The sequence below is a fragment of the Penaeus vannamei genome, chromosome 28 (assembly GCF_042767895.1).
Source record: "Penaeus vannamei isolate JL-2024 chromosome 28, ASM4276789v1, whole genome shotgun sequence".
Lineage (NCBI taxonomy): Eukaryota > Metazoa > Arthropoda > Malacostraca > Decapoda > Penaeidae > Penaeus > Penaeus vannamei.
In genome coordinates, this window is record NC_091576.1 from 15,375,732 (window position 1) to 15,388,231 (window position 12,500).

Below are 12,500 nucleotides of genomic sequence, written 5' to 3' on the forward strand. Positions count from 1 at the left end.
TATTTTTCCACAATTATTTAATAATCATAATATCTATAAGAATAATGACAATGAAAAACACTATTTCAAGGAATCTGAAAATCAGACGCAATCACTGGCTGAGTACATGTGGATACAATGGTATAAAAGTCATAATTAAGTACATTTAACAGTGCATTATAGTGCCAAAAATTAGGGCAGGATGTGAAACAGACTGTCATTAGGTCCTATACTTATATAGTTATGCATTAGGAAGAAATATCCAAAAACAATAGATCAAGGCCCCTAAGACGCATAATAAATTGCTATTTCAACATGAATGACTTGATTGAGTACATGCTTTGCTCATTTTAGTGTAAATGTGTTGCAAGTCTGGTTGAAGAGAAAGGATTGAGGAACTACAGCCTACTGTCTTATGTCAAACCTCCAAAATAAGAAACATTAACCAGGGAGTAACTTTGCACAATTCCTTAAAACGTGAACACAGCCCATTAAAGTTTGTTCCATGGACAATGGCACAGAAACATTTTGGTTTCAGGACAGGAAGACTTGAAAGTATTATTGGATTAGTTTCATATTTGGCATCAAGGAATATGATCAAATAAAAATCCAGGCTAATTTTGGGTATGCAATAATCTTTTAACCCATTAACGCCGACGTATTTTGAAGCCAAAAATAAAAGATTCCGGGCGACTACAAAATCGGCATGCGGAGCTGCCCCGGACTCTGTCCGCCCGCTGGCTGCCGGCCGCTGCTGTGTCAGAGCGTGAGCCCCAATACAGCGTCACACTAGCGGGACGCCTGGCAATGTTTATTTTTTCAGGTGTCTCACATATGGAACACTAGTCGTTAGTGGGTTAACATCTTGGATCTGGGTGACATAACAATTCTGTCATGAAATAATTTGGGTCATGAGAAATGTGATGTGAACATGCCAACATGGGACAAAAATGGGCACAGGCCAGGTGATGCCAACATGCCATTATGAGCAAAGGCCAAGTTGATGGAAAAAAAAAAAAAAATTGGAGTGTGATTAGGTTCATATGGCATATACAAGGGGGCCATTGCATTAATCCCACCGATAAACTAGGCAGCACGTTGTATTATGGGAAATGAAATATTACGAAAAAATTATATATGACACTTATAACAAAATTTTACATAATTTTTTTTCTTGCAATGAGTTTTTATAATACTAAGAGAGATGATATGGATTCTGTGTATGGAAAATATAAAATATCCATATTTAATATATGTGGATAAAGTAAATCAAAAGACAAATATTGGCACTGGGAAATGGCAATAAAACTAAAATAGTTTATGCAAAATATCTTTGCAAAGGGGAGGCATAGAGTCTTTTCACCACACATGAGTGTTTGCATCTGCTTGGCTTACGTGCCACACACCCGGTTAAGCAGCTACTTACGTAACCTCACACCCATATTTTCAGCCATGTGATTGCCATGATGCAACCGGATCCAACAGGTTAAGTACAAGGGCCTTTTATAACTTCAATTTCATGCTAAAATTCATGAAACATTATATAGCTTCCTCGCTTACCTATCCTCCTTATCCTTTTCCTTTTTGCGCTGTGACTCCTCTTTGTTCTTCTCCCTCCTCTCACGTTCTGCCTTGATCACCTCCTCTGCATTCGTGTTCTTCACTCCCATTAGACCTCCTTGGCTTGACTGTTCGCCCTCCTCCTCATCACTGCATTCACCATCAGATACCTGTTGACATGAAATTGATTAGTTTACCATAAATCTACCACCTACTATTACTACTAATCAATGTGATCATTATCATTAAAATAATTATCATTATCATGCTTTTCTGTCTTCCTTTGTTATGAGAGCGGTTTTGCCCCCAGACACATTACCATTTTGATGTAAAACATCATTATGATTTTTACAAAATTACAGTATGATTGCATAGGATATCACTAAACAACTTATATTTCATTTTACATTTGAGACTCACTGTTACAGGTATTACCCCAAAGTTTGGTACTTAGGGGATTATAACCCTTGTAATGTTACCCCTTAAAAGTGATTTTATTTTTTTAGTAATTTTCAAAATAGGTTGACTGCCTTGTTTTGAGTAGATGTCTAACTGAAGTTTTGCTGTGAATATTTAGTTTACATAATTCTTTATATCTTGAACTTAATATTTTGTACTTCTGAATGTACTGTCAAATTTGGGGAGATTCTGCATCAAAGAAAGGGCAGACAATAAGTATTAAATATAGAGAAGAGGAAAGAAATAAAGGAAGAAAAGGAAGGAAGGAAATAGGGAGCATGAAAGAAAGAAAGAAAAGAAGGAAGGAAAGAAGAGAGCAAGAGAGAAAGAAAGAAAGAAAAAGAAAAAAAGAAATGAAAGAAAGAAGCAAGCAACAAACAAACAAACAAAAAGAAGGAAAGAATATAAAACAAAAGAAAGGAAGGAAAAAAATGGCACTTCACTTCCAATCAGAGACTACAACAGATCTCTAGTTTTTAATGCTCTATTCCCCACTCCTGGCAAAGTCAACCACCAACTCTATTTCTACTGATTCCCCACTGAGCACTCCACTGTTTATACATTAAAAAAAATTTAGTTCTTGATTGTCATGTAACAATTATATACATTTATAAATCCTTCTATATTTCATTATCTCTCTCTCTATTTTTGTGATACATATCTTATATTACCACTAGACACTATGAATAAAACAGAATGGTATAAAATAAGAAATTTGAGCATGAATAGCTGCCTACTCAACAGCAACTATAAATCAAATTTAAGCACCTAGGCATATTTCCCTACTGAATTTACTTTTTTCCTGAAATGCATTTTGTTATACTCTCAGTCATTCATTTATAGAATATCTAGAATATCAAATAAAAAACCTTCAACTGCCAAAATGTTAAAATAGGAATCAATTGTATGGTGAAATCTTTTTGGACCCATTTTTAGACACATTATGCCTCATTTTGTAGCTGATAAAAATGTTTAAATCAAAATGCCCTTTTCTCCTATAAAATTGACCTATGTAGTAAAGTAACATAAACAAATTCTAATAGAAATATAAAAATAATTGTATTGTTGCCATTTACATGGTTTTCTTCTATTCAAGAAACAAAAATTCATAAGGAAAGAATCAAGTCCAGAAAAAGGTCCATGGTACACCCAACTTTTACAAAAAAAAATTGCCTTACTTATTTGCTTCTAATCAAAGTTATGAAATGATTTGCTAAAGAATTAAGATTTTTGATATTGAGCAAGAAAAGGGCATGACTTTTAAAATTCCTTGTATAAAAAACAAGAGAACATTTTTTGAAAAACTCTGACAGTCCCCTCAACCACATCCCGCTGCCAGGTGGCACGTAAGACTATGCCATGGCTGTTGTGGACAAAGTAACAATTGGCATCAAACATGACCCTTCTTGCGCTGTCAGCTTATTGGACGGAGCTTGTTTTACTCTGATAGTAACGGCATCATTTACATGGATAAACCTTCAAAAATATATTTCTAAAAAACTGTATCAAAATACAAGGTTTTAGGTGACTAATATTGCCTGCAAACTATTGAAAAATAAACCCTGCAATCATGTCCACTTGCTAATTTCTTTACCTGGCATTATTGGGTTAATCCAATAATTTTTGTATTTTTCTTGTTTTTACTGAATGCACAATTATTCTACAAACCTATAAAAATAATAAAAATGTGTTTATGTGATTCACATCCATAATAAGTATTACTGGTATCTTATACCAGGGTGGGGGGGGGGGAGCACAAAGGCCTCATATTATCAAATGCCATCATGATGATATGTGGACCCAGAGCTTAGGCCTTTTGTCATTTTTGCCAGCCTAGAGGCAATATGTTATTCAATTCATATTTTTTACAACTTGTAGTACTGCACCACAAAAATACTATGATTAGTAATAACTAACAACAACAACAACAACAACAAATCACCTCAGCATACTGTGCCAATATGGCATTCTTCAGGGATTCTTCCTCCTTGGAGCGCGTCTTGTTCACCACTACGCACTGAGCCTGCTCCTCCATAATCTTGGCAATCTTTTCTTCAAACTCAACCTGAAAATACACAGGAGAGCCTCAATCAGCATGAAATAACAAGGAGTAAGAACATCATCTCAGCCTAAGTGATACAATAAGAGATTAAGAAAAAATAGGGGGGAAAGGAAGTAAACTGGTAATACTGAGAGGAATAAGCTTTGAAAAAATATAGAGATGACACTGGTCTCAGCCTCTTCCAAAATATGATAAATATTACAATACCTTATGACAAAGTATATATGGTATAATGGAATGTCTTATCACAGTTTCTGTGACCAGACAATAATGATGATAATAATAATAATAATAAAAATCAACCCAATGTCCCTAGGAAAATGTGGTGTTCACTGTAATATTGTTCTGTGAAATGTCTCTACATATAGATGGCTCTGCCAGTGCTTAGCCACAAAGGAGTCAATTAGTAGGCCTTATGACCTCCCCTGATTTCACCTTTCCTTGATTTTTTTGGAAAAACATTTGTTTCACTAATAACACTGATACTATTATTTTTATCATAAACATCATAATTAGTATACTGTTATTGACATTACTAACAGCAATATCAATTACCAGAAAATATTATAAAAAATAAAGGAAAAGGGTAAACAGGCAAGACAGGTAGTAATTGGCTCATTGGGGACTTAGTACTTGTGGAGCCATCTATATGTAAAAACAATTACAAAATTGAACACATAGTGGGCATGGCATGTATGCACATGCCATCCCCAGTGGCATGTAGTTAACAAATAAAAAAATAGAACAAAACCATACACATGGAGTGAAGACCATAAACCTATAAAATTGACATTGATGTAAAATCCCTGTAACAAAATAATTGAAGTCAACTTTAATCCAGTGCCAGTGGGTGTCTACAAGTCAATGACAGCTGAATTCTGGTACTGACAACAGCTGTGAACATATGGTTGATAACTGTCATCAATGTGTAAGTGATGGCAGGGGAGAGTGGTGTGCTGTGTTTTTTTATTACTCTATTTGGTGACTAATGATGATAATCATTGTTATAATTACTAAAACTACACATAATCTATTAACCAAGATAAATAAATGACTCGGATGACTGTGTGCAGCGGGTGCAATGTGACCCTGCTAGCCAGCCAACAAATGTCATCTTCCTCTACTCCTTACTTTATTGTTTTATTTTTCTATTACAATTATCAGAATTTAAAATGTATTTTCATACTACCTCAAGAACATAATAAGTGTACAAAGCATAATAAGCTGATGACTAGTATAGGCCTTAAAATACGAGAGAGGCAAGGGGAGGAGAGGAGAGGAAAGAAGAGAAAAACATTTTAGAATTTACTGTATCCCTGCAAAAAGTGAATGAGAGTGAAAAAATCTGACAAAACTAACATGTTCCTTGCCTTCTGAAGTGCTCCAAACACAACAATTGTGAGTATCCAGAAACCAAGCTCACAAATCTATTTCTGGTTAAAACCATAACACAGCTTCTCAACAAACCTTTTTCGTGGTATCTGAGGGCTCTTCCGGTTCTGCAAGCAGGGTCCATTTCTTCAAGATGTCATCACAGAGTGATTCAATTCCAGTATCCTGGAAAAAAGTAAAATGATGATGTGATGATGATTTCAATACCTGGAGAAATGTTTATTTGTATAATGTTCATTCTTTTCTGCTGGAACTTTCAGCTGTAATTTATTCAGTTAAAGTTCATTAACTGTATCTTTTGGCAGTTTTATTGATCAAATGTATAAACAAAACCTACAAAACTGATAATGACAGATATTTGCAACTAGCAAAGATCTAGCTGACCTGACAGTGATAGCACCAGAGATTCTCTGACCTATCATCTGTTTAATACTTGAGCATTTACAACTATGATTCCAGTAAGAACTTCCATGGCTAACTTTCTGTACCATATTTTTGTTTTCTGAGAGGTATTTAATAATTTGAAAAGTGATCTGCACATCAATACCCCTTCTGGATTTGTTATATGCAAAAATACTTTTTGCCTTGAAAATGTCTTTATTTGCTTTACTTTTCTGACCACTTCAAATCAGGTAACTACCATGTTCCAGACCAGCTGAAATAGTAATGTTTAATGATTGAAAAAATGTATGTGCTAGACATCTAAGGTCATGTAGCACTATGGTAAAGTATTGTGGCAAAAAGGGAAAAAATGAGTTAACAATTAGGATAAAGTGTTAACCCAATTGCGACGGTAGTCACACATATGTGACACCTGGAAAAATAAACATTGCCGGCTGTCCCACCGGTACAATGCTATACTGGAGCGATTTTGTCGCCTGTGGTTGGTTCCCGGAATGGTCCGCACTCTGATTTTGATACTGCCAGGAAAATGTGATTATTGGCTTCCAAATGGACCTCACAGGTTAAATGTCAAAGGTTATAGAGTGATATAGGATAGTATGACAGGGAAAAGGATAAAATGGGGGTGCAAATGAAGTAAATCAGAGATTAGTAAAGGAAAGGGCTAAGGGCATAGGGTGATTGGATAAAATGGAGTTTATCTGTTATGATTTACAGAAAACTGGTAAAAGAGCTATTACAAAGTATTTAGTGGGTAATACAGGTAGAGATAGCTGTTGGAAACGTAGCAAGAGAAGAATCTGGGGATGAGATAAAGGGACTGGGGATGGAGGTGAAGTATCAGGAAGAGCATCAGGAGGGGAGGAATAAGGGAGGACACTGTTGCAACAGAAAGAATTCACGTGAGTATTCAGGTGGGAGAGGTAAGAATAGGTAGAGATAGAAAAGCCTCATTGTTCTGTTTCCTGTCTAGCCTCACGTAGGATGGGGCCTAGTTTGAATCTGAGAACTGCTCCTCACATTCAAGCTCCTATAAAATATATTATTGGAGTCACCACAACTGGCACATGTACGTGATTGAGCAGGGCAATTTGGAGAGTCATGACCAGGTTGGGCACACAGAGGGCAGCGGGCTGTGGAGTGACAGTGTTTGGCTGGGTGGCCAAAACACAAAAATTTCTGACATTGAGGAGGAAGGGGTCAATATCCTTGAAGTTGTCAACAACTTCACATATCTCAGCTCCACCATCTCTGCCTGAAAGTCAAGCTTAACGTGTGGACTGGGAAGGCAGCAACAGCCATGGGCCATCTATCAAAAATTGTATGGAACAACACCATGCTAAACACCAAGATGAAAGTGTACCAAGCCTGTGGCCTGAGTGCCATTCTTTACAGCAGCATGATATGGACCCTGTACTGCCACCAAGAGCGTAGACTGAATACCTTCCACCTTCACTGACAGAGACTGCCATCCACACCAGGCAACACCAACTCCTATAACTTTATCTGTAGCAACTGCAACAGCATCTGTCATACTAATATGCATGTTATGCGCTCACTTAGCGCCCGACGCATAAAACTTTGAGATTGAGATTGAGATTCACAAACCAGACTATTCAGTCACAGCAGACGCTGCAGATCATGTACAAACTGATCATGGGCACAAAACTCCATTGTCTTCCGAGACAAAAGGATGCTAACAAAATATAATGATCTCACGAATGCATGACTGCTTGATGTATGGCATGGAAAAGGAAGGTACATCAAAATGGTATTCTTATGGGAAGACCTTTTTTTTTCAGTAACTGTTACTGAGAGTAATGCACCCTCCAGAGACTAAGTCCCAAAACCAGGGTATCATGCGAACCCAAACTCCCAACTTATTCCCTAGACATGGGATACATTAGCACTTCATGTCAACTTATAGGAAATGGACAGTAAAAAGGTTGCTGTGGAGTTAGTCTCTAAGCAGTGATATACAGTGGATATTTTCATTATTTTGCAATAAATATGGGGCCACTGCAGCTGTACTTATGTTATTTTAGACTATATCTCTTGTGCTCTATAAGATGGCATTGTCCATTTCCAAGTCTGTGCATCATTATCGGTAATTTATACTGTTTTTTTTTTCTCCTTCTTCTGTTAACCCATCACACTGGGAGACACCAGATGATGTCTTAACATGTCACAGCAATAGGACCCACTAAGATGCTGGTTTCATATAATGTGATGGTTGAGACTGCTTTTAGTTATGCAGACTAAACATCTATACACTCGTTTGCCCCTGGCCACATTCATGCAGAGGAGATGGCCCCTCAGCAGTAAGCTTATACCCTTATTATAGACTCAATACTAAAAATCATCAGGAAACCCCTATTCCCATTCTTGGTCCCTATCAGGGCCGACAGTGTGGTGGTTTGAGGGGTTTCCGTATAATAATTTTAGTCAATATATAGAACAGGGTAGTGGCTCACTTTCGAAACAATTTTGATATCTATCCACAGGAAATCCACTGATTTCAACAATTCTTGGTGTTGTTTCTTATGCAAATGCTTCGTTGAGGAGAGCTGAGGGAAAATCTGTACGGTATGGCTGTACTACGTTAGGGCAAATTGAAGACAATACTCTTGTAGAGGACAAAAAGTAATAGTGATTGGTACAAGAAATAATCTGCAGACACGAATGGTAACGCCACAAATAAAGGAAAAAGGTACACTCAGTGCTCCAGTGGCTAAGTCCACTCACTCGCTGTGAAAGAACAAGTTGCCGCGCAACTTGCACAACGTCTTCTGTCCTACTGCGCACCTACATCACCACTACTTCACGACCAATCAGGAGGCAGCAGTTTAGCAGAGATTTTTAATTGCTCATTAAAGTTCAAGTATAATACTCCATATACCATATCACAAAAATGCACATGACTGTCGACTAATGTTTCATTAATATCCTTAATTGCCAAACTATTTAAATACAGTTGATACTTAACACACACATTTCTGGCTACACCAGTGCAGTGCAATTTTTAAAACTATTTCAGCTCTATCCTGCCGTGCATACCGAGGTGAAGAGAATGTTTCCCAGGGGGTGTTGGGGGGCAGAGCCCCCCATCAACCCTCCCCTCAGGCAGTTTTTGCCCAGTCACTGTAACTTGGATAGTTGAGTAAATTTTGTGTTGGTTACCGTGTGCATTAGCGCTTTCGTATATAAAGATGGCGGCATAATTGGACACTCACATTTCAGAAATGTCATATTTTTTCAATTCTAGAATATGTAAATTTTGGCTTGCATTTCCAAAAAGTCACATTTCTTTCATCTTCATAAATAGGAAGTTTGGCTCGCATTTCTGAAAAGCCGCATTTCATTGCATTCATAATTAACTTGTCATTTACTAAAACTGAACTCAAGCAACTTAAATTAACTGATCATAATTTTGTTTACATTGGTGATGTCAACATGGTGAGGGACTTAGAAATAGATGGGTCGATCTTCTCTCTTATCTGTCATGTATCTCCTTTATTTTCTATCTGCACACCTTATGCCCTAGATGAAGAGTGTCTTAGTTTATGTCAAGGTAATCATTCCATACACTTTTTAAATTGTAACCTTGATTGTTATCCACTGAAAAATTAACAGTTTTATCTCCCAACTCAGGCAGTACCTCGTTCTGCATATTGTACCAGAACAATTGTGTAAAATTACCAAATGTTATGCAAACTTTCAACTGCCGGTCAAAGACATATCCATAAAATCAAGTGCACATTATATATTATCATATCTCATCCTACACGTAAGTAACCCTTAAGTAAATCCTGTAAATTCTGGCATTAATTCCAAATAGCATAAATATAAATCATTATACGAGAAAATAGCATTTCCCCGTAAACTACAAAAATAGACATTTTTCATCATACCGTTATCTCCGCAAGAATTCCCTGTAGAGCTTCCACCTTTTCCTCTTTGTTCTCCTCTCCTTCTAAGATCCCCTTGATATATGGGCTGAAAATTTCGTCATCTGTGTTTAGTGAAATTAGAGTGTCTTTTAACCAAACATCGAAGTCGCATGGTAGAGCCTCCGCCATCGCTTGTTTTGGTCTGGTCCGGTTCAGGAGCTACGAGCATAAACGGTTTTAAATTGTTCCTTTATTATTCATATTTTTTGAGTTACCAAGCGGGTAATATTTCACCAATTATTAGTATCTGACTATTTACTGATTCTTAGTGTCTGATTATTCTTCTTTTCTGCAGACACAATTTCTATAATATTTTTCTATTACTCTTTCTAAGCACTATTTTCTCCATCATTTATTATCATATGGTATCAGGAGCGGGCCCAGAGAATTTTCTGGTAGGGGGCACAGGGGGTAACAACTATAAACCTGGGGGACCGCAAAATTAAGGCTGCCTTAATATTGAACAGATACACATTGTTTATGTTTTCTGCGTATATTATATATCAATATAAGTTAATATCATATATATATATATATATATATATATATATATATATATATTGTATATCAATATATAAATGTCGTATATTAATATATAAAGAGTCAATGACCATTGGGGGGCATATGAGGTGGCCAATCAGAGTGCAGGGGGACGGGTGCCCCCCCCCCCCGTGCCACCATGGAAGCCCTGCTTCTGTATGGTATACTTATAAATTTCATTTTACGGGAAAAAATATTTTCTCCATAAATTTCAATTATATCTAAGTGAAAACTTGATGTGTGCAACTCGTATTACGCAAAATGTCTGTATTCATATAAAAAAGATAAATAAATATATACATGTGTCTATATATATATGCACACACACACATACACACGCACACACACACAACAGAAAACACACACACACACACACACAAATATATATATATATATATATATATATATATATATATATATATATATACGTAAATATATATATATATATATATATACATATATGTATATACATATATATATACATATAATATATATATATATATATATATATATATAATTATACATAAATAAATATATATGTATATAATTGTGTGTGTGTGTGTGTGTACATACATACATACGCACACACACACAGTTTAACTCCCATTCTGTCAGCTTAGTCGAACATGAGGACTCCTCTCTTCGGACACTGATGGGAGAGTCCTCCTCCGAGAGTCAAGCTCTTGCAAGCAGGGAACTAATATGACGAGAATCTTCGACGTGCCTCGGGAAACGCCCTTTGACCTGCTCTCTCTCCCGCTGTGCTTCGTTGCAGTCCTGGGATCTATTGGTGGGTTGGTGGACGCTCTCCTCCGCGTGACAGCCAGAGTCAGACAGTCTTCTCGGCGTTAACATGACGTCCCTGATTTTGAACACAAGGGTTATAGAAACGATTATTTTCTTTCTTGGAGGCACGGATCCGGTTCCCGATCCTAACCTAACCTGACCAACCTAACCTAACCTAATCAATTCAAGTCATCATCTTCGGCAGTACTCGGCTGCGTTCGACAGCCTCGATCTCGATTCGATTCGAGGAAGTGTTCCGGTTGTCCGTCTCTGCAGAAAGATTTTCTGCAGCTACAGAAACGGATACGGTTCCACATGATTTTCGGGCTAAGCGGCACGGATTTTTCCGTTTCTATAACAAGTTCGAGGGATAAAACGTAGGCCCGCCCGCCCGGGTCCTAAGTCGTGTGCATCTGGGCCAGTATGTAAAATGAAGCCTGAATGTTCATCTGCAAGACAAAGTGCATGCGCGATCTTTTTCAGTCTCATTTTGGTTTTCTGGTGAAGATCCTATGCCATGCCGATGTATTGTTCATGCCACGGGAAAGGGAAGTGAGAACTTTCTGCCTGTGACTGAAGAGCGATGGGTGATAATGCATTTTAGTTTGTTTGCGTGCCTTTGCCGGCTTGGGTATCGTCACCCACCGCTCAAGAGGGCCAAGTTCAGGATTGCGGATTTATAACCACTGACCCATCAAGGCTCTTTGAGAGTGGAAAAAAATCAAGATTTGTGAATTTCTTAGGCTACCCTTCAGCATCAGCCGTGGGGCCACTCGACAAATTCCCTCCAACAAGATTATCAAGGCCATACTCCGGCTGCGATTCCGACGTTCTGTCCTTAGTATCTATATTCATTTTGACGACCTAGCCGTGTACTACAGTAGGCCTACTTTTTGTACTACGGAAACCTTTACCACTACAGGTGCTGTCCTGAAAGGGAAATAATATTGCATTATATAGACTAGAGTTTATGTCCAACTTAAACATGCTCCAAGCTCGACCCATGCTTTTCCGTGGCTCGGACTCTTAAGCCATCATTCCCATTTGGAAAAAAAGACAATGCAGCCATCTTGTATGGTTTTCGCTGCATTTCTGCCTGCGCCACGAGTCCCTATCTATCGGGATTATGCGGACGGGGGCGGCTGGGAATTCATATTTTTGCAACCATTGTGAAGCAATTCTGGTGTGCATCCATTAGCATGTACTGGATATTGTTTCAATGTATCAGGTTACTGGGAATCCCAGAACCTACCATGCGCTTATCCAGTATCCAGCTATTGAACTGCTTCGAAAAACAAGTCTCACCGGGAAAGCTAAAGTACGACTGTTCCAGGTTGATGTGTTTTCGATAACAGAGTTCCTCTGTTATC

At 37.6% G+C, this 12,500-nt stretch overlaps 1 protein-coding gene across 2 annotated transcripts in view; it reads right to left on the reverse strand.

Moving 5' to 3' along the window:
* LOC113825686 (coiled-coil domain-containing protein 43) overlaps positions 1-9,964 on the reverse strand; it is a 25,790-nt gene extending 15,826 nt beyond the window's left edge. The window contains exons 1-4 of one of the 2 annotated variants that reach the window (XM_027378522.2): positions 9,766-9,962; positions 5,528-5,617; positions 3,941-4,063; positions 1,540-1,709 (exon numbers count right to left, since the gene is read on the reverse strand). In XM_027378522.2, coding sequence (XP_027234323.1) covers positions 1,540-1,709; positions 3,941-4,063; positions 5,528-5,617; positions 9,766-9,933 — 551 coding nt within the window. In that variant the 5' untranslated portion in view covers positions 9,934-9,962. Of the gene's footprint in view, positions 1-1,535; positions 1,710-3,940; positions 4,064-5,527; positions 5,618-9,765 lie in introns of those variants that run through there. The other variant, XM_070141859.1, reaches the window with a different exon arrangement.
* Positions 9,965-12,500: the final 2,536 nt, after the last annotated feature.